Source organism: Microchirus variegatus (assembly GCF_963457635.1).
Source record: "Microchirus variegatus genome assembly, chromosome: 11".
Taxonomy (NCBI): domain Eukaryota; kingdom Metazoa; phylum Chordata; class Actinopteri; order Pleuronectiformes; family Soleidae; genus Microchirus; species Microchirus variegatus.
Window position 1 is genome coordinate 26,701,399 of NC_139812.1, and position 27,847 is coordinate 26,729,245.

At 37.9% G+C, this 27,847-nt stretch overlaps 1 protein-coding gene across 2 annotated transcripts in view; it reads right to left on the reverse strand.

The window, feature by feature from the left end:
- kcnma1a (potassium large conductance calcium-activated channel, subfamily M, alpha member 1a) overlaps positions 1 to 27,847 on the reverse strand; it is a gene marked incomplete at both ends in the record, with an annotated part of 217,230 nt that overhangs the window by 46,401 nt on the left and 142,982 nt on the right. The window contains 5 exons of one of the 2 annotated variants that reach the window (XM_083897754.1): positions 2,122 to 2,202; positions 2,545 to 2,577; positions 11,260 to 11,436; positions 20,926 to 21,002; positions 21,612 to 21,698. In XM_083897754.1, coding sequence (XP_083753880.1) covers positions 2,122 to 2,202; positions 2,545 to 2,577; positions 11,260 to 11,436; positions 20,926 to 21,002; positions 21,612 to 21,698 — 455 coding nt within the window. Of the gene's footprint in view, positions 1 to 2,121; positions 2,203 to 2,544; positions 2,578 to 11,259; positions 11,437 to 20,925; positions 21,003 to 21,611; positions 21,699 to 27,094; positions 27,107 to 27,847 lie in introns of both variants that reach the window. The other variant, XM_083897755.1, reaches the window with a different exon arrangement.

Genomic DNA, 27,847 nt, shown 5'->3' on the forward strand with positions numbered 1-27,847 from the left:
TTTACGACGACATTGTTTACAGTTTTCTTTATTATTTCTATGGGAACGCTGATCCGGGAATGTGGAGTCTGCATTTTTTTTTTTTACCATTTCCGGGTTCTTTACAATGATTTGCGATCGGTGACTCAGCGTATTTTCAACTTCTATCCGGTTAATGTCGGCAAGTTCAGATCAACGGCAGCGACGACGTTTTTTTCTCCTAATTTAATAAGAAAAGACTTTTTTAATCTGAGCGACAATCAAACTTCTTTTCATCACAGACTCATTTTGTCCCGCGTGACGTCGTCGTCTTCATGTGTCGATAAAGTTGAAGTTTTCAGGCCATAAATTATAAAAAAAAAACAACACAGCAGGAAACCGTGATCGTTTTCTAAAAACAGATGTTTTAACGTCGACGTTCAAAGACTCTTTTACTTTGACGAACATGAATTAATTAGAAGCTTTTTTTTCTCTCTCTCAGTTCAACAGAGAGAGAAAAAAACACGTGTTTTAAATAAAAACAGACGTGTAAAACAATCACTTTCATTTTTAAAGTCATCATTTATGTCAAAGCGTCTAAAGAGTCGCGACTAAATCCTTCAAAATAAAAGTCTTTAAACTTTAAAGTAAAGGAGTTAATTTAATAATCTCGTAAATCCAGTTTTATTGACATTATATTATTAGTATATAATATTTTTAATTTGTAGTTTTTAATGTAACGTTACCATTTATAATCTTCCCTTATCTTATCTTAAGTGTTAATTTGGACATTTATGACTGAAATTGTGATCACAATTATGATTTTGTGATAATTGTCAATGTTATATTCACTAACGGTTAATTATTTGTTGGTAATTTAGACAAAAATCTGTACAAATGTAGATTTAGAAATGTAGACTTAAATATTTTTGACATTATTAGTATTATTCTGTTTAATTATTTATGAAATATATTATTTGGCAGATATTTGCCTTTATTTTTGACCAATTATTGGACAAACTGCTGCCTTTTTTTTGGTAGATTTGTATGTTTTGATTTACTTTATACATTATTTCCCATCGCAAATGCTGTATACAATCGTATATTAAATGTTAATTGGAGAGAGGACACTTTATTTATCATAATTACTCTAGTTATATTTGATATTTTTGATATATTATATATATATTTAAACTGAAATTTGGTAAAAAAAAAAAAAAAAATCTGAATAACCTTAATAGTCGACCTATAACTTGAAATATTACATGTTTTTTGGGGGTAAAATTTCTGAATAAAAGTGCCGTCGTGTCAGTTTTTGCGCGGCGGACATGTGCAGCCGTGACCTTCTACTACACACACACACACACACACACACACACACACACACGGTAAAATATCCCGGTCGTAAATTTGACTCCGAGAACAAAAAGAGGGCTGGATTTGCTCTTCTTCTTCTTCTTCTTCTTCTTTTTCTTCTTCTTCAGTTTTGCTGTTTTTCTCTTTTTCCTCAGACGACACATCGGGGGCTCGCGTTCGTTGCCGCGGGCGATAAACATCCAGACGTTTACGTCGGTCGTCAGCTGCCTCCTGCGATCCACGCGAGGCCACCGACGATTCCTGGACTCGTCGTCGTCATCATCATCATCATCATCATCATCTGCCTCCTGTCAAAGCATCGCTTTCTAAAGAGCGTTCACCCGCCGTGACAGGTCGAACCCCCCCCCCCTCCCGTCCCCCCCTATGTCCTGCCCTGCTAATCACACGACGATGACGACGACGACTTCCTGTGCGTCCAAATATCATCGAGTTCACGTTCGTGTAAATAACGTAGAAAATAAGAGAGGAGGAAAAAAAACGGCAAAAATGCTGTTTTGCAAAAAAAAACAAAAAACAGCTAATTTTTAAATAATAACAACAATAATAATAATAATAATAATAATACAAATAAAAAAAAATAAGCCATGCATTTTTGCTAAATAAGCTATTTTTTATCGTTTTGCCGCTGTTTAAAAGAGGAAATCAAAGAAAAGGAAAAAAAACATTGCATCACAAAATTAAAAAAATTTAAAATAAATAAAAACACACAAATATTCTTAATGCATTATTATTCTTAATATTCTTATTATTACTTTAATTTTTCTTATTCTTACTATTATTATTTACCTAAATTGCAATCAGCTTTGAAACGAACCCCGGCCTCTTTTTGACTTCCACTGTTGCCTGGTGTTGTAGCGCCATCTGCTGCTACAAGCAGCACAATACAGGAAAAAAAAAACATATAAAAAAAAGAATATTTTACTGATATATATTATATTATATTATATATAATAAATATATATAAATATATATATATTCTTAGTTTCGAGCAAAACTACAGGGTAAAAAAAGTGAAAAGTGAGGATTTTTTTTTTTTTTTTAAACTGCCATTTAAAAAATGAACAACTTTAAACATCGACATGAGCTAAAGGGAGAAGATAATAATAATAATAATAATAATGATAATAATAAAGACTGAGGCAAACGAGGAGGACGAGGTTTAGGTGCTAAAACAGTAGAGATTTGTGCACAGAGGAAACAAAGACTTACGTGATCGGACATATCCGTTATACTTATATTTGGCTGAGGAGAATGGAAAAAGACAAGCGGTACAAAGGTCACACACAGAGGACAGAGGATGAGACACAGAGACACAAAGACAGACAAAGACAGACAAAGACATCAGGGACACAGAGACAGAGACGACAGCAGCAGCAGCAGCAGCAGAGGAGGACGTGAAGGACGTGAAGGACACAAAAACGTACAATTTAACGATAAAAACACAAACGATGAAGACAAATGCAGACACGTGTCATGCTTTTAAGACAGAGGTTCCCAAACACTGGGTCGGGGGCCCACACGTGGGTCGCAGGGAAACAATTTGGGGTCCCCAAATTGTTTTTTTATGTCATTTTGGGTCAAAATGAATACTAAATTTACGACCGTTATTTTGTGATTTGGGAAAAACTGTAACAAGGAAATGATGTAATGACACTGTAATCAAAATGTTAAAATAAAGGGCGTGTTCTGAGGTGACGCTAACTGACGTCCATTTAAGATCCGAGGATGGACAGAAAGTTATAAACAGAACTAAAAACAAACAAATGAAAGAACTTCTATTTTTTGTATATTCTACACAGTCACGACAAATACATTTGTCCATTAAATTCGTATTTCTACGTCGTTTTCCTCATTTTTTTCATTGTTTCTAACGAGATCAATAAAGTCTAATATAACCTTAATCTCTGATCTGCTGTACAAACAAAAATACACAAATACTACAAATATTTTTGTCCACTGAAGTCGTATTTTTACGTTGTTTTGCTCATTTTTTGGACATAAACATTGTCCGAGAATGAGATCAATGAAGTCTAATATAATCTTAATCTCTAATCTCTAATCTGCGGTACAAACAAAAGCACAAATACTACAAATATTTTTGTCCATTGAAGTCGTTTTTACGTTGTTTTTCTAATTTTTTCAAATTTTTGTCCAAAAATGAGCTCTAATCTCGTCTTAATCTCAGCCCGTCTTCTTGTCATTTTGTTTGTTTTGCACCGGAAAATCTGTCATTTTTTTTAACTTTTATGAACTCTGGAACAATCAAAACGGTTCTCAACATGTTTAGTTTGTTTGGATTTAGCCTTTACCCTTTAAAAAATATATAACCGTATCATGTTTTTCTTTTTTTTTCAGCATATATTTAATAATCTACAAATTCCCTGTATGTCAATAACAACCAAAACGGATTCTCCATGGAACATTCTATGACCGTACCATTTTTTTACGAATTGTTTTCAGTAAAACAATTCAAACAAACGTGTGCCTAATAAAACGGCCGTCATGCGATAAAGGTCAGAGGTCAGACTCCGGTCCGGCCGACGACACGGATCCTGAAACCGGGATCTGACGCGGCTCTGGTTTCTGTCTCTTCTAATCTGAGCAACTGTGGCTTTAGAGCAGCATCTGTGGTGTCGTGAGACAGAGGGTGTGTGTGTGTGTGTGTGTGTGTGTGTGTGTGTGTGTGTGTGTGTGTGTGTGTGTGTGTGTGTGTGTGTGGGAGGGGGGTTCAAGTCCTGCCTGGTGGACAGAATCTGTCAGGACACGTTTGGTGACGGAGAAAATGAAAATGCAAACATAATTCCCACGTCGGGACAAATCAGATCCTCCAGCAATGAGATGCTAATGCATACACACACACACACACACACACAGAATCTGTCCACACACACACACACACCCACACACACGGAATGTTGTGACCTGAGCTCCCTTTATCCTCAATCCCTAGAGTCCGGTCCACAATATCCTGGTTTTCCCAGAAGCTTCTCGACTGTGATGGTGGTCAGGTCTCACACACACAAAGACCACATCAAGACCAGATCCTCAGTTAATCCAGAACCAAAGAAAAACCCACTCTGAGCCAAACATTTTAAAAACTTTACATTATTGACCAGACCACGACTTTCCACTTTTTTCCAAATTCCCCCCAAAAACTGGAGCTCGTGTCTCACTCTCAACACTTCATCATCCACTAAGTCCAGGAGCCCCGGGGCAAAAAACACGGAGGAACCAGAACCAGGATTCAAAGCGACGGCCGATAAAAGTTGCTGAAGTTCATTCATTAAAAGTTTGTCCACGGACAGAGTTTCTGTGGCTGAGACACAAAATCTGTCCTTTTCTGTGGTTCGAAAGACAAAAAACAAAAAAAACGGGTCTGGACATTTTCTGGAGTTAACGCGAGGAAACGGTAACAATAAAAGCAGCCGGAGATCGTTTGGGTAGAAAAACCTAACCCTTAAAAAAACACACATTAGTGCACAAATGTCACAAAAAGGTGTCTGGACATTTTCTGAAGTTGACTTTAGAGTTCAAAAAATGCCATTTTCAAATGTCCAGAACAAAGAGTCTGGACATTTTCTGGAGTTCTCGATGGTAAAAGCTTCTGATGAAGATTCAGAAAACTCAAAATGTGTCATTTGTGTGAACTAAAGCTGTGTTTGTTGACGTTAACTCTGGAACAAATCAACTTTCCAACATGGACTCTGGAAAACAAGGTCTGGACAGGTTTTTCTCTCGAGTCAGAAACGTTCACATCATCACAAACGCCATTCTGTGATAGTGAATTTTACTCACAAACCACTGTTTTAGAGTTTAAAGTAAAACAATTAAAACAAAATTAGATATTTTTCTATCGTGCAGAACTCCTTTGCACAGATTATTTATCTATTTAGGTTAAAAAAATAACAATTTCAAGAAATGATGGCTTATTTTAAAATCATTTTTTGCAGTGAAAGAAATGCCACAAGAAGAAGTCTGGACATTTTCTGGAGTTGACTTTAGAGATCGTCCGAGTTAAAAATAATGCCATTTTCAAATGTCCAGAACAAAGAGTCTGGACATTTTCTGGAGTTCTGGTAAAAGCTTCTGATGAAGATTCAGAAAACTCAAAATGTGTCATTTGTGTGAACTAAAGCTGTGTTTGTTGACGTTAACTCTGGAATAAATCAACTTTCCAACATGGACTGGACAGGTTTTTCTCTCGAGTCAGAAACGTTCACATCATCTGCAAATAGAGACAGTTTTTTTTTACGAAATTGTCGCATTGGCCGGAAAAAGTCGGCTTTTGTTTGAAAACTAAGTTTTCGTTTACAAAAAAATTTGCGAGATCGCTGAATATTTAATCCCAACAACCGCATTATTTATTAATTTCAAATCAAACATCGCATTATTTATCTTCAAGGCCCAATCGAACGAGAATACGTTTACGAGATTCCGCTAACATTTTGTACCAGACAGTGTTTAGAGTCTTGCACTGCAAAAACAGCCTTAATAAAAAGAAGCTAAATATTCTTAAATTGAGTTCAATTTTGAGGTGAGCAAATTTAGCTTGACTGGAATTTTCAAAACTATAAATACTACAGTCACTTTCAGACCATAATGTGCAACAAAACTAGTAAATATTGACGTAAAATTAGTGAAAGTTTTCATGATTTTTGTTTTGTTCGAGTTTCTGTTTCGAATTTCTTATATTTACACAAACGCCAATCTGTGATGGTGAATTTTACTCACAAACCAGTGTTTTAGAGTAAAACAACAATTAAAACAAAATTAGATATTTTTCTATCGTGCAGAACTCTTTTGCACAGATTATTTATCTATTTAGGTTTAAAAAAAAAAAAACAATTTCAAGAAATTATGGCTTATTTTAAAATCATTTTTTGCAGTGAAAGAAATGCAGTGAAAGAAATTTTCTGGAGTTGACTTTAGAGATCGTCTAAAGAGTTCAAAAAATGCCATTTTCAAATGTCCAGAACAAAGAGTCTGGACATTTTCTGGAGTTCTTGATGGTAAAAGCTTCAGAAAACTCAAAATGTGTCATTTGTGTGAACTAAAGCTGTGTTTGTTGACGTTAACTCTGGAACAAATCAACTTTCCAACGAGGACTCTGGAAAACAAGGTCTGGACAGGTTTTTCTCTCGAGTCAGAAACGTTCAACATCATCTGCAAATAGAGACAGTTTTTTTTTACGAAATTGTCGCATTGGCCAGAAAAGTCGGCTTTTGTTCAAACCTATGTTTTCGTTTACTGAAAATGAGCGAGATCGCTGAATATTTAATCCCAACAACCGCATTATTTATTAATTTCAAATCAAACATCGCATTATTTATCTTCAAGGCCCAATCGAACGAGAATACGTTTACGAGATTCCGCTAACATTTTGTACCAGACAGTGTTTAGAGTCTTACACTGCAAAAACAGCCTTAATAAAAAGAAGCTAAAAATATTCTTAAATTGAGTTCAATTTTGAGGTGAGCAAATTTAGCTTGACTGGAATTTTCAAAACTATAAATCTCTATAAATGAAAGTCACTTTCAGACCATAATGTGCACCAAAACTAGGAAATATTGACATAAAATTAGTGAAAGTTTTCATGATTTTTGTTTTGTTCAAATTTATACCTTAGAATTTCTTATATTTACACAAACACCAATCTGTGATAGTGAATTTTACTGACAAACCACTGTTTTAGAGTTTAAAGTAAAACAATTAAAACAAAATTTGATATTTTTCTATCGCGCAGAACTCATTTGCACAGATTATTTATCTATTTAGGTTAAAAAAAATAACAATTTCAAGAAATTATGGCTTATTTTAAAATAATTTTTTTGCAGTGAAAGATCCGCGTTTTTACAGAAAAACCTCTCAAGAATGAAAAAGTAATGAATAGTTCTGTTTTTGTGTTAAAAAGGGGGTTTATTCATTAAAATGTTGGATTATTGATGTCCATAATAAAGCGAAAAACCAAAGTTTACGTCCAAGTTCATATGTGATCACGGTGTGCGTTAAATCAAAGCGGGTTAAAAGAATCCGAGAAATCAATTATCCTCGATACGAGACGAATCTGGCTCGTTACGAACGAGCGAGAGCATGAAGTCATCGCGGATAAAGACGTCTTAGAGTAGAAGAAAAAAGACGTAAAAGGCAGGAAGGAAATCCGACGATCCCTGACGGACAAAGTTATTCCACTAAACTCACTTTGTTCAGACAAAGTCGCGGAGTTAAGGAAACGTAAGACGTCAGGAGGAGGTTTTTTTTCTTTCTGAAATCCTACAGAGGGGGTTTTGGAGGCAGAAGTGAGATCAGTAACCATGTAATGGCCAGTAATTGGTATCATGGGGATCCTGAAGAACACACCGGGCCGAGCCGAGCTCATCGCGGACGCTTTGACGCTAATCGCGGCCGAGCGGGTTAGCAGACGGTGGGAGAAGGGAAATCAGATCTGCGCGAGTCTGAAGCAGTGGTTTTGATAGCTGCTGCTGCTGCTTCTTACTGCTGCTGCTTACCGCTGCTGCCGTGTCTAATTGACAGACAATTTAGTATCTTGGTATCCGAGGATTTCCCTCCATCGCCCGATTCCCCTCCAGGAGCTTTTACCTGGTCTTTATCGAGCCAACGTTCAGGTTTAGTTTCTCCTCTCCATTTCGTTTATCTCTACTCACGTCTGTGTTTCACAAAAAAAAAACTCCCTCTTTCTGTTTCTTTTATAACATCTGAAGAAATCGAGCCTGGTTTCGCAGCAAAAAAAGAAAACCTTGATTTTTTAAATTCTGCACACGATTTTGCTTAAAACGTTTGAAAGTAAAAATGGAGACGTAGCGAATTGACACATCCAATAAGTCCGGAATTTGGTAAAAAAAATCTGAGAGAAAAAAATCACAAAGTCTGTGATTGAATTACTACATTTTCGATTGTTCAATTTAAAAAGTTTACACAAATTTATATTTTCTTTAAATTCAGAGTTTTTATTCCTCATTTTTTGAGTACTGTAGTCGATATTTTGGTTAGCCTCCATTTAATTTTACTGTCTATACACCAACACATATACATTGTGAATTTAGTTTAATTATACGTACATATTGCACATGAAATGACAGTCAGCCCTACACTGGAAATCACTAAAGAAATAAGTTACTTCAATACCCAAATTAATTAGCTTATTAGTTAGCTAGCTAGCTTCACATTGCAACGTCCGCATGTGGTTTAACCCAGTGACACATTGGTTTCATTTTATGTTGAAATAAAAATAAAATATTATTGTGATCTTTTAGAACTCCTAAACATTTAATCACTCCATATTTTTTTTTTTATTGTTTTTGAAGTATAAACAAAGTGTTCATCCTCATTCGCCGCCGAGTATATTTTGATAAATATATTACACATAAAATATCAGTTTACATATTGCGCGTGAAATTATGGTTGCAAATAAATATTTAAATCTAATCATTCAGCCTGAACACTGAAAACCGTAAAATGGAAAAACTTAACTAATTTGAATCTAAAGTTAGCGAATTTGAAGAATTTGTCATTTGTCATTGATACAGGTGTGAAAAGTTGGGGTTGTTTTATAAAAACATTCTTCGAACTTGGAAGCCAAGACTTGACATAGCATCAACCTAGCATGTTTGAAACTGAACGCAAGCAAAGCTTTCTACCAAAATCCCAACGAGCTGCTAAAAACCTCATCACGTTCATAAACATGTGAATAAGTCGCCTCGTTTTCAATCAGCTAGCGCGAGTATTTGGGGTTTACCGTCGCGTACAAGTCGACAAATGAACCTGACAAATTACGTCATAAAATACCGCCTATATAACGTTAGTCTTTCTGTTCAAATTGGCCATTTTCTAAATAACTATGTATATTTTCACTCGCTGGAGGAAAATTGGTCCCTACAATTTAAAACTAAATTCAGAAATTAAAACCAAATTCAATGGAACATAATTAGTGCGTAACCACTTCACGTAATTTTAAATTGGTCCAACTTAAAGAGACTTTAATTTAAATGATTACATTTTAAACGTGATTCTTAGTCGTTTCAACAACAATTCAACTCATAGTTTGATCGATGAGATTAACGTAAAATAAAGAAAATGTCAAAAAAACAAAAAAGAAAACTCCTGAACATGAGTTAAAAAAAATATACCTTCAACTCAAAAGTGCAAAAGCAAAGAAAAGTAAACTGTGTCTTCAAAATAAAACCAAAATAAGACAGTTTTTTTTATCAAACAGCAGGGTAAAATATCTCGGTAATAAAACACGTTCCATTATTGTAAACAAACATCTTACCTTGAAGACATAAAGACACACAATCACACGACTGTATGACCGATGCAGCATGTGGTATATCTGCGATATACGGTCACATGACCGACATCTACAGAAGTGAACAGTAACAACGACAACGACAACAACAGAACGACTACAACAACGACATCACCACCGTCACCGTTTACCCACCACACACACACACACAACACAAGAGACACAAGTAAAATCATCAATATACAACTGATCCATGGGTCGGTCGGTTGGCTTAATAAAGATAAATAGGGTTAGCTATGTAGGTAGGTTTAGGTTTAGCTTAGCTTAGGTTTAGCTAGAGGTACGTAGGTCAGTCAAAGTAGGGTTATGGAGATGGAGAGGTACAGTTAGCATTAGGTAGTCAGGATTGGTCATGTCAATAAGTTAGGGTTGGTAGGTAGGGTTATGTTGGTAGTTATACTTTGAGTCTTGTTGGTAGGTAGGGTTAGATATAGGCAGGTAGAGTAGGGTAGGTTTAGCTAACCTGATTAAAGTAGGTAGGTTAGTTAGTTGTAGGGAGGTAGGGTTGGGGTGTGGATAGGTAGGGTTAGCTAAAAAGACTTACGTAGGTAAAACCCGGGTAAGGTAGATGAGGATAATTGGGTTGGTAGGCACAGTTAGTTATGTAGGTAGGGTTAGGGTTAGGTAGGTAGGTACGTATGATTAGCTAAATAGACTTAGGTAGGTAAAACTAGGGTAAGGTAGATGAAGATATTTAGGTTGCAAGGTACAGTTAGTTAAGTAGGAAGGTAAGGTTGGACATATAAGGCTAGTTAGGTTGGGAGGTGCATTGATGTTAGGTAGGTAGTAAACTTCAGGCAGGTTGGTTTAGGGTTAAGTAGATAGGGTTGGTTTGGTAGGTATGGTTAGCATTGGTGATAGGAAGGTGGGAATAGTTATATTGGTGGGTTAGGGATAGGTATGTATGGTTTTGGTTACGTTGTAGGTAGGTAGGGTTAGATAGATCGATATGGCTAATTAGGTTAGCAGATATGTTAGTAAGAGGTAGATAGGCTAAGCTAGGTACGTGCAATTAGGGTTAGGTAGGTATGTGGTTAGGATAATGGTTATGTAGGTCAGTTGTTAGGGTGAGGTTGGTAGGTAGGGTTAAGGGTAGGTACTGTAAGGTTGGTTTAGCTAAATAGATGTAAGTACATTTAGTTATGATGGTGGGGTTGAGGTTGGGGTTAGGTTGGTAGGTGGTTAGCATTGGCGATAGGTCGGTGGGGATAGTTTTAGGGTTAGGGTTAGGGGGTAGGTCTAGACAAGTTGTTGGGGATAGTTTTAGTAGCTTAAGGGTTAGGGTTAGGGTTATGTTAAGGTAAGGATTGACCTACTTTAGGTCGGTACGTCAACAGGTCGATAGATGTGTGTATAAACCACAAAAAAATATAAGAAACAAATTGCCATAAATCCACAGCTACCGTCACAACGAACAGGTCACACCACGGAGACGACATTACGCAAACACACGCACAACACACAACACACGTACAGTACGCGTACTTCTGTGTGTCGCAGTTACGCACAGAGCAAACACACACATACACACACACACAGATACAGACACACGGACACACACCACAGACAGGAAACAGCATGTGTTGGGCGGTGTAACTTACAGGCACGTAAAGTGGTCGCGCAATCATGAACAGAGACAGAGGACAGTGGGTAGGCCCTCTGAAGGGTGTCCATGTTACTATGTACACTGCCCGACATGCAACAAGAGCAGTCTTGCTCTGAACGGCCGCAATCAAAACAACATGCCAGTTTCATTCGCTTGTAGACGGACATCTTGGCTACAGTCGGGTTTTTTGGGATGAGAGGAGAGGAAAATCAGCAGGTTAATGGCAAGAGGAGAAATATTCATCCAGGGGGGGGGGGGAGTCGGAGGGCGACTTCATCAGAGAGTGCAAGCCTTAGCCGCCGGGCTCCCACAGACTTGAACTCCACAATACCGTCGATCGAATTGACTCGAATAAAATGTACCAGAATTGTCTCACTTGTTGTTTGTTTTTTGGTGTTTCTGCGGAGGTCAAGCTGCGTGCTAAGGCTGAAACAGGTCAAAAACCATAACAGTGTGGTGGAAACAGGGGGGGGGGGAGTGGGGGAAAGAGAGAGAGAGAGAGGGAGGCATTCGGGGGGGGGTGAAGAAGAGGCAACGAGCAACGTGGTCAGCGGCAAACCTCATACAGACGTTTCACACATTTCAACATCCTCCGTTGTCGTTCGTCTCGACGGGGCTGTGTCACGTACCTGTATCCCATCATGCACCTGCAGCGGCTCGGTCCAATAGCATCGCACTATTCGCCGTCATGCTCGTTTTCAGACCACTTTCTTTTTTTTCACTGCTCTGCTCCCGGAGGAAGGCCTCACTCTAGCGTGTGCGTGTCTGTTATATCGATTTATTTGCACCATTTGAAACTAAAAGTTTACCTTTAAACGCACTATTGAGGCCTTTGTGTGCTGATGTCGATCAAGGTATCGCGTTGTTGTTACTAGTTTAGTCACTAAGGGTGAATTCCAATTCCTTTGCCTAACCCTCGATCTCAAAAATGTGTGCTCCCTCTAGTGGAAGTGCTGTCCCGATTCTCAGAAAAATTAAGTTGAGGCAGCCAAGTTTAAGGGCTGTATCGAACCTCAATATTGAGATTTTTTCCGAGACCACCCTCGGGAGCAAGGGCTACCCAGAATGCATTGTGTGTTTTCACGTAACAAAGATGGCGCCGAAAGCAGCGAAACGAGTGTGATACAAATGAAGTATTTTCTTTGTTAATAGAGATATAAAAATGATGAAAACCATTGTATTATCTTAGTTTAGGCCCATATTATGGATTACTGACGTCATTTTTGCGTAACATTTATTTTTATTTTTTACGATCTTTTGTCAATAGTCGGCCGGTGTGGACAAGCGATCGTTTGCTATGGTTTACTTTTCAATAAGCCGTGGTGTGTGGTAACTGTCAGCTGAATATGTCCACGGTTGTGGTATATAACTAACTGACAACCTGGACGCAGCTTTCGCGTTATTCTGCCCCCTACAGTCTGAAGACGTAACTGCATTTAAGGGGTGTCCCATTTCAAAGTGACAAAATAACCCTCAACACTTGGTTTTGAGGCCAGTTAAGATTAAGGGTTGAGACAGGAATTGGAATTGGCCCTATATCATCACTTTAAAGTGACATTCTAAGTTTTTTCAAGGGTTTGATAAACTTTCACCTCCCTGCACCAAATCCCATTGAGAAAATCAGCGATTTTACATCACAGCGCACAGGATTGGTCGATCCATTGGCGCCTCCTTCAGTAAGTTAAAAAAAAAAACACATTACTTTCTTCATTCTGTTTGAAATCGGTCATTTGGATTCACCGACGTGACTCGAATTTACCAAACGAGGCAACAGAAAATTAGAAACTCTTGTTTCTAATTAAGCTTACATAGTCTTTATTACGGGGCTTTTAATTAAGTCACTAAAATGTGCTTTTACGCACTTTTAAAGACAATTTATTATGCTAGTTATTTCTACTACATTTCTAATGGTTAAATAATGATATTTAAAGGTGCCATTTGTAAGAATGTGGCCAAAAACAGTCACTACATTCAAATTCAAAAGGTTTCTTTTTCTGACTGGCAACCCGTGGTCGCTCGGCAGCTGCTGAGACTCTACTGACTGCAACGATTGGTAGACGGCGGTAGGTGGCGCCACATGACGCCAAAACATGATTTCAAAACATAAACATGATTTGCAGTCTGCAAAATATTTTTTTTCAATGCAAATATTTTGTCTGTACTGTTGTTGTTGTTGGTGAGTTCAGTTTGTTATATGAACATTATTCCTGAGTCTCTGTGACATATTAGGAGGATTTTATTGTCCAGTTGCTTTAGATTTATTACATAATGCACCTTTAAAGGTTATCTTTACTTCTTATGATATTCTATCTATATTTTTTACTTTACTTTAATTGTTCAGCTGATATATCCTTATATTCCAGTGTACTACGGTGGATATTACAGCGTATACTGTGTATTTAAGGCCATACTGTACGGTGCATCAACCACTGTTGTACCACAGTATTTTCCATTGATTTTTCAGTTACTTTTTCACACAACAGGCAATTTGGAGATCTTGTTGTAGGTGAGACTTGGACGAGGAAGAGCAATCTCACACGACGCCGTAGTGCCGCACAGGTCCTTAACTATTCGTCACCCTGCAGCCAAACTACTGTAAAGCATCTACCTTCTCTCTTTGTGTGTGTGCATGTGTGTGTGTGAAGCCTTAAACCTCCAGGGAAGCAGGAGTGAAAGTTCCCACAGCAGCGTTTCTAGATTGCTGTGACTCTGGGCAGAAACAGTCCCCGGTCTCACAGTGGAGGTGCAAACAGACGGCAGACTAATGCAGTCTGGCACCTTCGCGGCGTCTCTTTGACTCACAGCCACGTTGGAAAATAAGGTCCAGAATAAAGTCGTACGACACTAAAGACACTTTTTTTGTGTGTGTGTCGGTGTGTCTGGCTGAGGGATAAAAGACGGATTCTAATCCGTGTGGACGGAAAAGCACCGGGGACTGTTTCTGCTGTGGCATGCACACTGTGAGCGCCTTCATGACTCCGTTCAGTTCTGGTACTAACATCCGTCCCGAGCGAGACGATCACGTCCAACACTGTGTCCCGAATGTGTCCTCAGATCAGAAAAACAAAGCCCATATTCAAAAGGGTTATAGAGAGAACATGTGAGTTTATATTCCTGGGTGAATTAGAGACTTCGTTCTCTCAACTGTTTAGGTTCTATCTTTGTTGAGTTCAAACTACCAGGCTGAAGTGACTCGTGTCTGATTTTCAAATCCATACTAGATCAGATTCGTTTGAGGCCAGGGGAACGCAAAAACAGAGCGTTCGCACTAGACGGCAATCTTGCTTTTTGAGGAGAGTGTCGCCCTCTAGAGCTAAATCTCACCACCAAAGTTTCTGTTTCTGAATTTCTTCTATGGAGGATCAATGAACGTTACGTTTAAGATTATTAACCAATGAATCTCCCACTTCAGTATCGAGAGATCTCTTGGACTCGTTTGATCTGTCGTGAATCAGATGTAAACAATGTGGCTCGTAAACTAAATTTGACTCTAAACTGAAACTGACAGAAACATCTATCACTTGTATGTGTCGCTAGCTAACTACCAACCTATCCTTCTATCTAGATAGCTCAGTAGCAAAGTATCTATCTATTAATCTAGCTTCTTAGCTAGCGAGCAAAATACCAACCTACCTCTCTCCTTAGCTAGCAAGCAAACTATTAACCTATCTTTCTATCTAGTTAGCTTGCTAGCAAACTACCCACCCTTCTTTCTAACTTGTTAGCTCGGTATCTATCTATCTATCTATCTATCTATCTATCTATCTATCTATCTATCTATCTATCTATCTATCTATCTATCTATTTCGCTAGCTAGCAAACTACCCACCCATCTTTCCAACTTGTTCACTCGATATCTATCTATCTATCTATCTATCTATCTATCTATCTATCTATCTATCTATCTATCTATCTATCTATCTATCTATCTATCTATCTATCTTCTTAGCTAGCTAGCAAACTATTAATCCCTCTTTTTATCTAGTTAGCTAGCTAGCAAACCACCCACACATCTTTCTAGCTCGGTATCTATCTATCTATCTATCTATCTATCTATCTATCTATCTATCTATCTATCTATCTATCTATCTATCTATCTATCTATCTATCGATCTATCTATCTATCTATCTTATTAGCTAGCTAGCAAACTATTAACCAACATTTTTATCTAGTTAGCTAGCTAGCAAACTACCCATCCACCTTTCTAACTTGTTATCTATCTATCCATCTATCCATCTATCTATCTATCTATCTATCTATCTATCTATCTATCTATCTATCTATCTATCTATCTATCTATCTATCTATCGCTGTTATCTTTACTCACATCGTCCAGTAATGATTCCTGACATCGTACATTTAGACGGGACTAAAATCCCTGAGAAACTCTGGTCATAATGACTTCACCTTCTCCATGTGAGAATAATCCCATCTGAACTGGCCTTCAGTCAGACTACGGCCTTTTGCTCGGATAAACGTTCTGACTTCTAAATTTCTAAAGTGAGAATTTAAACAAAGTGATCTCATGTGATCACAGCAGACGGGGTTTTTAACGGCAGGTGTGAACAGTCGCACTGAGTGATTAAACCACAGAGGACGGATGTTAGAACCAGGTGTGAACGAAGCCTCCGAGCTCATTATAAACATGCAGAGAATGTTGTGTTTTCATCGTCTCGGCAGCAGCAGCAACAAAGAGGGAGCTACAGATATAAGCGTTTTCACAGTGATGAAACAGACGAGAGCAGCGAGGCCTCATTTTTTTATCACTTCATGCTGACATTTTCTTCACTTTGCCAGTTTTTCTTTTTGTTGTTGTTGTTGTTGTTGCGTTGGGGCATCGTTAGCACAGCGTTATGAGCAGTGTGAGTCGCTGACACGGTGATATGGAGCGATGGCCGACATAGACAAAGACGCACAAACACACGCACACACACACACGTACACACGGACGATGTCTTTGACTTCTGACTTCACAAAATAACCCAGATTTCGGCCCGTTTAGGTTTTTTGTTGCTCGTTTCAGGACATTCCTGACGTGAGATTCAACAACACGACGGCCCTGATCAGCTGTCTGCGTGGGTTTTTTAAAGGCAATAACACACGGGAAAGGAAGCTATCAGGACGCCATGTTGAATCCAGAGGATGTCCCGAAGGTATGTGCCCTTCCTATTTTCTCCCCTTTAACGTTTGCTTATTCAGCAAGAGTGCAAGGAAGAATTAGACTTAACCAAACATGCCTAAAACATGACTATATAACATCAATTTTTAACTCTAAAAACTAAAATTTACTCCTTGCATTTTTGCTGAAAATGATTCTCGGGGGATTTGAGTTTCCTCTACAGACATCACCATCTTTTGATTATCAACAAGTGTACAGGACATGACTCTGGCAGGACACCACCATCTAGTGGCAACCTAGTGCCATGACAGTTAATCCTCTGTTGTGAGTGGACTTTTCACCCAGTGCAGCAAATGTTGACAAAAATAATAATAAATAAAAAATAGGGACTGTCTAGCAAACTATTAACCTATATTTCTATCTAGATAGATAGCTAGCAAACTACCCACCCATCTTTCTAACTTTTTAGCTATCCATCTATCTTCTTAGCTTGCGAGATAAATACTAACCTATCCATCTCCTTAGCTAGCTAACAAACTATTAACCTATTGCTTTATCTAGTTAGCTAGCTAGCAAACTACCCACCCATCTTTCTTACTTGTAAGCTCGGTATCTATCTATCTATCTATCTATCTATCTATCTATCTATCTATCTATCTATCTATCTATCTATCTATCTATCTATCTATCTGTCTTCTTAGCTAGCGAGCAAAAAACAACCTACTCATCTCCTTAGCTAGCTAGCAAACTATTAGCCTATATTTCTATGTAGATAGCTAGCTAGCAAACTACCCAACCATCTTACTAACTTATCTATCTTCCTAACTTATCTATCTATCTATCTATCTATCTATCTATCTATCTATCTATCTATCTATCTATCTATCTATCTATCTATCTATCTATCTTCTTAGCTTGCGAGCAAAATACTAACCTATCCATCTCCTTAGCTAGCATTTTTTGATTTTCAAAAGTGTACAGGACATGACGCTAGTAGGACACCGCCATCTAGTGGCAACCTAGTGCCATGACAGTTAATCCTCTGTAGTGAGTGGACTTTTCACCCAGTGCAGCAAATGTTAACTAAAATAATAATAATAAATAAAAAAAGAGGGACGGTCCAGATTTTAAAAGACTTTAAGACAGATTTTAAAAGTGAGTCTGCTGCTGTGGTGACATTTGGACTGGGAAGGGAAGTCTCTGTAAGCCGGGAAACGGGCTGAGATCACAGAGGAGTGAGGGCACAGGGAGTCGTGGAGGAGGAGGAGAGGCCAGATTGTTTTGATTGTGTTTTGGCAAACCGAGCCGGAGTTTAAGATTTGACAAACTTCCCCACAAGGAACATTTTCTGCACTCTGGAAGTACGACACAAAACCTCCTTTGACGCAGAGCAGATCGGCTGCAGCTCTCGGCGGCTCTTCCTCTTTATGTCAGAACGTCTGCATCTATGATTAAAGTGTGACATCTCACATTTTTAACTTTATTACTTTTCTTCTTTCGGGTACTTTTCTTGGATCGTGAACCCACGTGGAGGTTAACCACGAATAATGACGGGGGGGGTGGGTGGGGGAGACTCTCGGCATTCAAAAAACCACATGTGATTAAATCACACTATTTAATCTTTCTCCAGAGTTTCTATGAAACCTCCATTATTTCACTGTTCACTGTTCTATCTATCTATCTATCTATCTATCTATCTATCTATCTATCTATCTATCTATCTATCTATCTATCTATCTATCTAGCTTCTTAGCTAACGAGCAAAATACCAACCTACCCATCTCCTTAGCTAGCTAGCAAAATATTACCCACCCATCTTACTAACTTTTAGCTCAGTATCTATCTATCTATCTATCTATCTATCTATCTATCTATCTATCTATCTATCTATCTATCTATCTATCTATCTATCTATCTATCAAGTATTAACCTATATTTCTATCTAGATAGCTAGCTCGCAAACTACCCACCCATCTTTCTAACTCATTAGCTCGGTAGCAAAGTATCTATCTATCTATCTATCTATCTATCTATCTATCTATCTATCTATCTATCTATCTTCTTAGCTTGCTAGCAAAATACTAACCTATCCATCTTCATAGCTAGCTAGCAAACTATTAACCTATATTTCTATCTAGATTGCTAGCTAGCAAACTACCCACCCATCGTTCTAACTTGTAAGCTCTGTAGCAAAGAATCTATCTATCTATCTATCTATCTATCTATCTAGCGAGCAAAATACCAACCTACTCATCTCCTTAGCTAGCTAGCAAACTACCCACTCATCTTTCTAAATTGTTAGCTCAGTAGCAAAGTATCTATCTATCTATCTAGCTTCTTAGCTAGCGAGCAAAATACCAACCTACTCATCTCCTTAGCTAGCTAGCAAACTATAAACCTATCTTTTCATCTAGTTAGCTAGCTAGCAAAATACCAACCTACTCATCTCCTTAGCTAGCTAGCAAACTATTAACCTATCTTTTCATCTAGCTAGCTAGCTAGCAAACTACCCACCCATCGGATGGAATAGTCAAGAACTATATTTATGTTTTTCCAAAGTTGTAAAACAGGTCAGATTAGACTGAACAATAAAGGAAAGTTAATTATCATTTCCACCTCGTCAAAGCTGACTGTGTCAACGAGGAGGAAGAGGAAGAGGAAGAGGACGAAGAGGAAGAGGAAGTCTGCTGCCGGTGTAAGTTTAATTCCTGCTATTATTATTTGTACTAAAACACGGTGTAGAAATGAGAGGAGGGGGATGCAGAAGCTACACTGGTACATGCAACATGTATATAAACAGTGTACTGTTGGCTGAAGAGGAAGGGGAAGAGAAAAAAACATTTGCACTGCACTCTGGGTAAATGAAACCCTTTTTTTGGTTTTTTTTACTCACAATAAATCACTACCAGAGAGTAGTTAAAATAAAGAGGCGTTTTCCAGCGGCAGCAAGGGAAGGAAATACATCAAAATTGTGTCACTGGTCATAAAGAAACATGGGAAAAGAACGACAAAAGAGAACAGAACACAACTGTGGAGACACACGTCCATCATGGAAATAAAATTAAAATAAACTTCAATGGCTGAGCTCTTTGTGAGGTTTTAAAAGAGCAAACAGGAGTAAACAGTTTATCTAAATCAAAGAGTGTGACAAACAGACGATGACAAAGAAAAACAAAACATCTACTTTCTTCGTACTGTAATTGTCTTTGACCTTTTGTGGAAAACACAGAATATTCAACTGAATTATTGTCCTGACAGTCGACTCACTGTAGGTCAGGTTATATTCATGTCTGTGTACAAACAGGAAAACGCTGCTTATTTAACCAGGAGGCGTTTTACTGGACTTTAGTGAACAGTAGAGACGGGACGATATGAGATTGTATCACACACCGTGATCAAAATCACTCACAATACATTTGATTATGGTGAATTTATTTTGTTGAGATAATCAACAATGAGGAAAACGTTAATATTTCACATAAAAATAGACCAGATCATTTATTTTTCAGTGCCGTAAGTGGAGCCTGCTACCAAATGTTCATCTAGCAAACTACCAACCTGTCTAGCTAGCCATCTATTTATCTATCTACTTAGCCAGCTAGCAAACTACAAACCTATCTACTTAGCAAGCTAGCAAACTACCAAGCTATCTATCAAGTTAGCTGGTAATCTGCTAACCTATCTAGTTAACTAGCGAACTATCCATCTAGTTGGTTTATTCTACTAACCTATCTATCCAGTTTGTTGGTAATCTACCAACCTATCTATCTGGTTAGCTGGTGATCTACCAACCTATCTTCCTATGTAGTTAACAAGCAGCATATCTATCTTAAGTAGCTAGTATTCTACTTAACTATCCACCTACTAGCTGCTGACCCATCAATCTATCGTTCTACCTGTTTCACTAGCAAACTAAGCTAATATTTTGTTAACCTATCTATCTACTTTGCTAGTATTCTACTGACCTATCTCTCTGATTAGCTAGTTAGTTACCAACCTATGTTTGTATCTAGGTCACAAGCAAACTAGCTATCTATTTAGCTAGTATTCTGCTAACCTATATCTCTGGTTAGCTAGTTATCTACTAACCTGTCTTATTATCTCCGTAACTAGCAAACTATCTATCTAGTTAGCTAGTATTCTACTAACCTATCTATCTGTTAGCTATTTATCTACTAACCTATCTTTCTATCTAGTTAGGTAGTAATCTACCAAACTATATATCTGGTTAGTTAGCTAGCTAGCAGACTGTCTATTTTTCATTTTTTCAACAGACTAAGACACTGTCAGTGTTATTTTTACTTTTCTCAGAATAAATTCATGAATTTCAGTTCTTTTGGTCAGGATAATTGATATGTGAAATCGCCCATATCGTCCCGTGCCTCGTGAACGATTGTTAGCAAAGTTCTAGACGCAGAGTTCTTAAAGGTGACGTCACCTTCACACAGTAACAATGACAGTGTAAAGAGTGCAGTTTAAGGGTTAAAGGATGACGGAGAGGGTGAATGAGGGTGAATAATTAAAGGTGCAGTGACACTCACGTCTTTTGCAGCCACACTTCTTGATCCTCTTAGGGTCTGTGATATCATCGTGACAAGCTTTGCAGTAGTAAAAAGCTCTAAAAGTGACACAGCAGAAATGTTAAGCATTTAAATAATAATTAAAAAAACATATTGACCACAATACTGGACAGAGAAACTAGTTAGCAAGTAATCTACTTAACTATCCATCTACTAGCTGCTGACCCATCGATCTATCTTTCTATCTAGCTAACTAGCAAACTATCTAGTTAGCTAATATTCTACTAACCTATCTCTCTGGTTAGCTAGTTATCTACAAACCTATCTTCTTATGTAGGTAACTAGCAAACTATATCTATTTAGCTAGTATTCTACTAAGCTATCTATATACTTAGCTGGTGATTAACCAACTTATCTTTCTATCTAGTTAGCAAGTAATCTACTTCTACTATCTATCAACTAGCTGCTGACCAATAAATCTATCGAGCTAACTCGCAAACTATCTAGTTAGCTAATATTCTACTAACCTATCTCTCTGGTTAGCTAGTTATCTACAAACCTATCTTCTTATCTAGGTAACTAGCAAACTATCTATCTATTTAGCTAGTATTCTACTAACCTATCTATATACTTAGCTGGTGATCAACCAACCTATCTTTCTATCTAGTTAGCAAGTAGCAAGTTAGCAAGTTAGCGGCTGGTTTTACCTCTTGACTTCTTTGGCGTCGCTGGCGATAAAGAATCCCAGCGTTCCCTCCTGCATCTTGACGTGGTTGCCGGGGTTGATGAGGATGCTGGGTAATCACAGAAAACAGACACATGGCGCTCATTAGCTCCTGGACGGTCGCTCGTTCACGCACACGACTTTGCTAATCAAGAGGAATGGTACACACACGTTCACTGAAGCCTTTAATCAAGAGCTGGGTTTGTTCATCATAAACACACCTGCTCCCCTAAGGTTTGTTTGTTTTTTTTTTGGGGGGGGGGGGGGGGGGCGGAGTTTTTTTAGCCGAACGTGGCGCTCGCTCGCATGGACGGACAAATTGTACGATGATTTATGATCGCACACGGAATTTTAATTATTTTCTTGACAGAATGGTGTTGGTTTGGAGGCGGGGGGGGGCGACAGCACGGGGAAGAACGAGTTAAAATTAAAATTATGGCCTAGAGTGGGTTTTGTTTTACAGTCATTTATTCCAAAAAGAAAACACACGTCATGACGGCTACTGAGACACAATGTACAGTTAGTATCATTGTCTCGGTTAGTATTTGACAGTGGGATGCAAGGGAATGAACAGCTTTCCATCACGGGGTCTCAAAATCTCTCTTTACACTGTAAAAAACAGCCCCGTTGGAAATAAGATAAACATTTTGAAGTTGATTTAAATTTCCTTTATTTAAGAAAAAGCTAATGGGGTAGGGAATTTTTCGTTGGCTATTATATACTTCACAAAAACTAGCAACTTTCAGACAGTTACGTACGTCAAAATTAGAAAAAAACTGGCCCCAAATTTGACAAAAATTGCCCCAAATTTGAGAAAGTTGTTTTTAAAACACGCAAATAAATTCTGTAATTCTGTAATTCCTGTATTTTTGATTTTTTTTAAAGTCAATTTCGCAAAAACATGAACATATTGACCTGCTGTTACGACACATTAGTTAAACTAAATAAATTTAAGAAAATTGTTAATTCTGTAATTTTTCTGGAGCATTCTCAATATAAATTTATTTCAATTTATTTCAAATCAAGAACAATTCGCCAGAACTTCGTTTTTTGGGGGGTTTTTTTAAGTCAATTTCGCAGTGTTTCTGCTCCATTAGAGTAAAACATGAATGTCAATATTGACCTTCTGTAACGACACATTAGTTAAACTCAATTAATCACGAGTGAGACTTGATTTTATATCCCAAGCACTTTAAGCGACTGGCTGTATCATTCCCCATTAATTAGACTGTGACAGAGTACACACACACACACAGTACTCACACACACCCACACACACACACCCTGGTCATTAATGGTCACCTGTGGGCAACAATCATCAATGATATGAGTGTGAAATAAAAGAAAGAAAGAAAGAAAGAAAGAAAACACGGAACCCACAAGTCGTGAAAGGGTCACACTCCTTCAAAATAAGAGCCCAGAGGAAAATCTGACAAAACTACTCATTCATCCTCGTCACAAATGACAATAGAAACGTTTTTGTCAACTTAAAGTTACAGTAGGCAGAATTTTCCTCCAGTTATTGACCAATAATTTAATCGGAAATTTTTATAGAATCAGAATTATTTTTTTATTCTAAATTCTACAAATGCACAGGGACACGATAGAACTTGAACTTAAAAAGGTATAAATGTTGGTTATTTTCCATAGAAAAGGAATTAAATATCAAAATCCAGAATGTGAGCTCTGTTCTTGTTAGCATTTGCCACTTTTACAGTGTTTTTAACACAGTGACACAAAATCTACGACAATGAGTCGGCAGAAAAATATTAGCCTGATGCTAACATTCACCCCACTGGTCAGTTTCAGACAAGTTAACAGATATTACTGTAACAACTTGGGCTAACGTGTATTAGCAGGGAGCGCTACTGTTGCCATTACCACTTGCTAACTCAAACTTAGCCTAGCTAGCAAGCTAACACTATGGCTTCTTATGATGTTTGTGTCATATTTCTGCTTTGAGCATCTTGGCTAGCAAGGTACATGAATAGCAAAAAAATCTCTTAATCTGGCATAGAGCAACTGAGTGACCACAAAATTTCCTGTTGGGATCTGTTATGAAACCGAGGCTAAAGAAAGTTAACGTTAGCGTGTCAATATCCACAAAATGTTAGTATTTTAACAACCCGTCAATGAAAATCAGCGATAAACTACATTTCAAGAGATCCTGCCGACTGCAACTTCAACATCTTGCAATTTAAATATATGTTTTATGACATTTTATTGACTAAATTTAAATGTGTGGGTCAGAAATCACTTGGTTTCCTCTGGGCTCTGCCCAAAAAAGAAGCTTTACACTGGAGAAAACAGACAAAAACATATTAAGGGAGCAATTGAATCCATATACACACATCGGGATGTGATCAAATTGGATTGTTTTGTTAGATTCTTTCCACTCTGCGAGAAGTAAAATAGCATACGAATATAAAGCATTGGCTCAGATTGAATCGCCCCCCACAGAAGTAAACAGGCACCACACCTGGCATGCTCTTCATTTAAACAAAAAAACTTTAAAATATACGAAATAAATCGATCAAAATCAACACAGTTCCACAAACGTTGCTGCCCAAATCTGAGATTTTTTTACGGCTGAATCCGTCCGAGACGTTTCTCTCTTCACTCGCTCAGGTGCAAAAATAAAAAGGTAAAAGGTGAAATCGAATCTATTAAAAAAGCATTTAATAAAAGAGTAAATGAAAGAACCTCATATTGTGAGCAACAAGGCAAGCATCAAACACGTCATGTGATCGGTGTCGTCGACAGATTCAGAGCATGCGGGTTACCAAAATAAAAGCGTGAAGGAGAAACGGAAAAAATGCATAAAGAGCAACAGCAGCAGCAGCAGCAGCAGCAGCAGCAGCAGCAGCACAGGTAAAGGACAGGTACGTAGATGCGGACGGTTGCAGTAACTTCTGTGCAGTTGGATTGTTTCTCAAACACCAAACTGACAGGAAGTGACCTCACTTAGGGAACATCTACTCGATAGGACGCACGAGCATGACTGTACGTGGTGGCTGACACACACACACACACACACACACACACACACACACACACACACACACACACGTGTACATACACTCCGACACATATACATTTAGCAATGAGCACATGAGAAAGTGATGGGATGCAAAAGTGAAATGTGTAGGGGGGGAAAAACGTCGTCGCTGGTTTTCAGTTTTGAATAAAAACTGATAAAAGAAATTCTATCCAAATTCAACAGCTCCACGGCATCTTGTTTACGTCCTAGTGTGTGGAAGAATGAGAAGAAACTGGTGATGGAGGGGGGGGGGGGGGAGACACACTAGAGAGTCAGATTATGTCAGATTATGATGTGAAGGACAATCTGAGGTGTAACGTCTCGCTTCCTCGCAGCTCTGTGAACGCATCGCCATCGTCTCGTCAACAGGACGCTGAGGCCGGATCCTCACGGAAACGCGACTTTCCCTGTACGATGTAATTTTTTTTTTCTTTGGTCCTAAAAAACACGGCAAAATGCGTGTCCAGACATCTTCGTAAACAGGAAAACTCCACCAAAATGACTCTGAACACTGCAGTATAGATGCCAGTCCTGTGTGTGGCGCTGTAACGCGGCCACGAAAACACACAGAACAGTAGAAGACGATGTGGAAGGAGGACGTCTTGAGATTGGGGACATAATTTTAAATTCGCCAAAAACACAGAATAATTGTTTTTGTCAGGTTTTTTCTTTAAACTCTAGAATTTGCTTAATTTATTTATTTATTTATTTTTCATAAAAACAAGCTAGCTAAGAGGCCATTTGTATCCATTTGTGTTGTAATTTAGCCAGAACAAGTGCATCAGGGCAAATGGATCATTTCCTGAATTTCAAAAATTCATTAATTATTCCTTAAAAGGTTTGCAAATATTTTCAACAGATCCTTGTTCAGGGCGATGCCGACTATTATGATGGTAAATTTCAAGTCATTCCGAGATACTTTTTTTTTACGGGAAGAAAGTCAGCTCACTGTCAAAGTGCATCAGGGCAGATGGATAATTTCCTGAATTTCAAAAATTCATTAAAATTATTCCGTAAGAGGTTTGCAAATATTTTCAACGAATCCTTGTTCAGGGCGATGCCGACTATTATGATGGTGAATTTCAAGTCATTCCGAGATACTTTTAGTTTTTTTGAAGAAAGTCAGCTCACTGTCAAAGTGCATCAGAGCAAATGGATCATTTCATGAATTTCAAAAATTCATTAAAATTATTCCTTAAGAGGTTTGCAAATATTTTCAACAGATCCTTGTTCAGGACGATGCCGACTATTATGATGGTAAATTTCAAGTCATTCCGAGATACTTTTTTTTTACGGGAAGAAAGTCAGCTCACTGTCAAAGTGCATCAGGGCGAATGGATAATTTCCTGAATTTCAAAAATTCATTAAAATTATTCCTTAAGAGGTTTGCAAATTTTTTCAACAGATCCTTGTTCAGGGTGATGCCGACTATTATGATGGTAAATTTCAAGTCATTCCGAGATACTTTTTGTTTTCGAGAAGAAAGTCAGCTCACTGTCAAAGTGCATCAGAGCAAATGGATTATTTCCTGATTTTCAAAAATTCATTAAAATTATTCCTTAAGAGATTTGCAAATATTTTCAACGGATCCTTGTTCAGGGCGATGCCGACTATTATGATGGTGAATTTCAAGTCATTCCGAGATACTTTTTGTTTTTTTGAAGAAAGTCAGCTCACTGTCAAAGTGCATCAGAGCAAATGGATCATTTCATGAATTTCAAAAATTCATTAAAATTATTCCTTAAGAGGTTTGCAAATATTTTCAACGGATCCTTGTTCAGGGCGATGCCGACTATTATGATGGTAAATTTCAAGTTGTTCCGAGATACTTTTTGTTTTTGAGACTAAAGTCAGCTCACTGTCAAGTGAAAGAGGCATTTGTATATATTTGTGTTAGCAAGGGATAATAATAACGTTTAAAAACTGTTCTGGCAATGACTTAAGAAAAATAATAATAAAAAAAAAACACAATGAACGGAATAATAATCAGCTTGGCAAAGCTATAACATACAGTCGGGGGGTAAAAGACAAAAGAGAAAACTGAAAGTGAGAGAAAATAAAGTCAGGTTAAGGACAAAAGTGAAAAATAAGACGAAATAAGAGGCAGATATGGTGAAGGTGAGAGTTTGGCCTTGGTTACACTGACAACAGCAAAGACAAAGAAACAGCACGTCCGCACAAACACGACGTCCAATTTATCTCTGGATTATTCTAATTATTATACTCTCGCTGCCTGCAAAGAAGTTAGTGCATTAAAGCACAAAGGGGGGGGGGGGACACCACCATCGAAGAAGAAACAAAGAGAGAGGCCTGGGAGATAGTGTTTGGAAAATATCCTTGTGTGTGTGGTGATGGGGGGGGGGGGGGGGGGGGGCAGAGTTAAAGTGGTGGATCTTTGGAAGTAAGATAAGGTGGAGAGGGCGTACCGCTTTCGGCTTCTGCAAACAACAAGAAGAAATCTCAAATCAAACAGTTATCATGAACAAAGAGGAAGAGGAGAATATCAGACTGTAGACTTTTCTTTCTTTTTCTCGGGGCCCATTTGGCAGCAAATGTGGTGCAAAATTCTGCATTTTAATAAATCAAAAAATGACACGTGACATTTGTGAGGACGGTTCAGGTTTTTTCAAGTGTAGCTCAAAAGGAAAATACTACTACAACAAATAAACAGCGTGTATAAAGACTTATTTCACCCACACCAAACCCCATCAGAGAAAATCAGAACAGTTTATAGTTTTTATGCGATTGATTGTGGACGAACTGCGCGTTCTAACAGGAAGTTAGCATTAAAAACAAGCTAGCTAAGAAGCCATTTGTATCTATTTGTGTTGTCATTTAGCCAGAATAATTCCATAATCCCTATGTCATCCTCTGTAATCTGATATTTTTGAAAACACCTTTCTTTTTTCTTTAAACTCTGGAATTTCCTTCATTTACATCTTTAAAAGACAGTTTATAGTTTTTATGCGATTGATTGTGGACGAACTGTACGTTCTAAGAGGAAGTTAGCATAAAAACAAGCTAGCTTAGAGACCATTTGTATCTATTTGTGTTGTCATTTAGCCAGAATAATTCCATAATCCCTACATCAACCTCTGTAATCTCATATTTTTGAAAAACACCTCTCTTTTTTTCTTTGAACTGGAATTTGCTTAATTTACTTTTTTTTTTTAAATGGT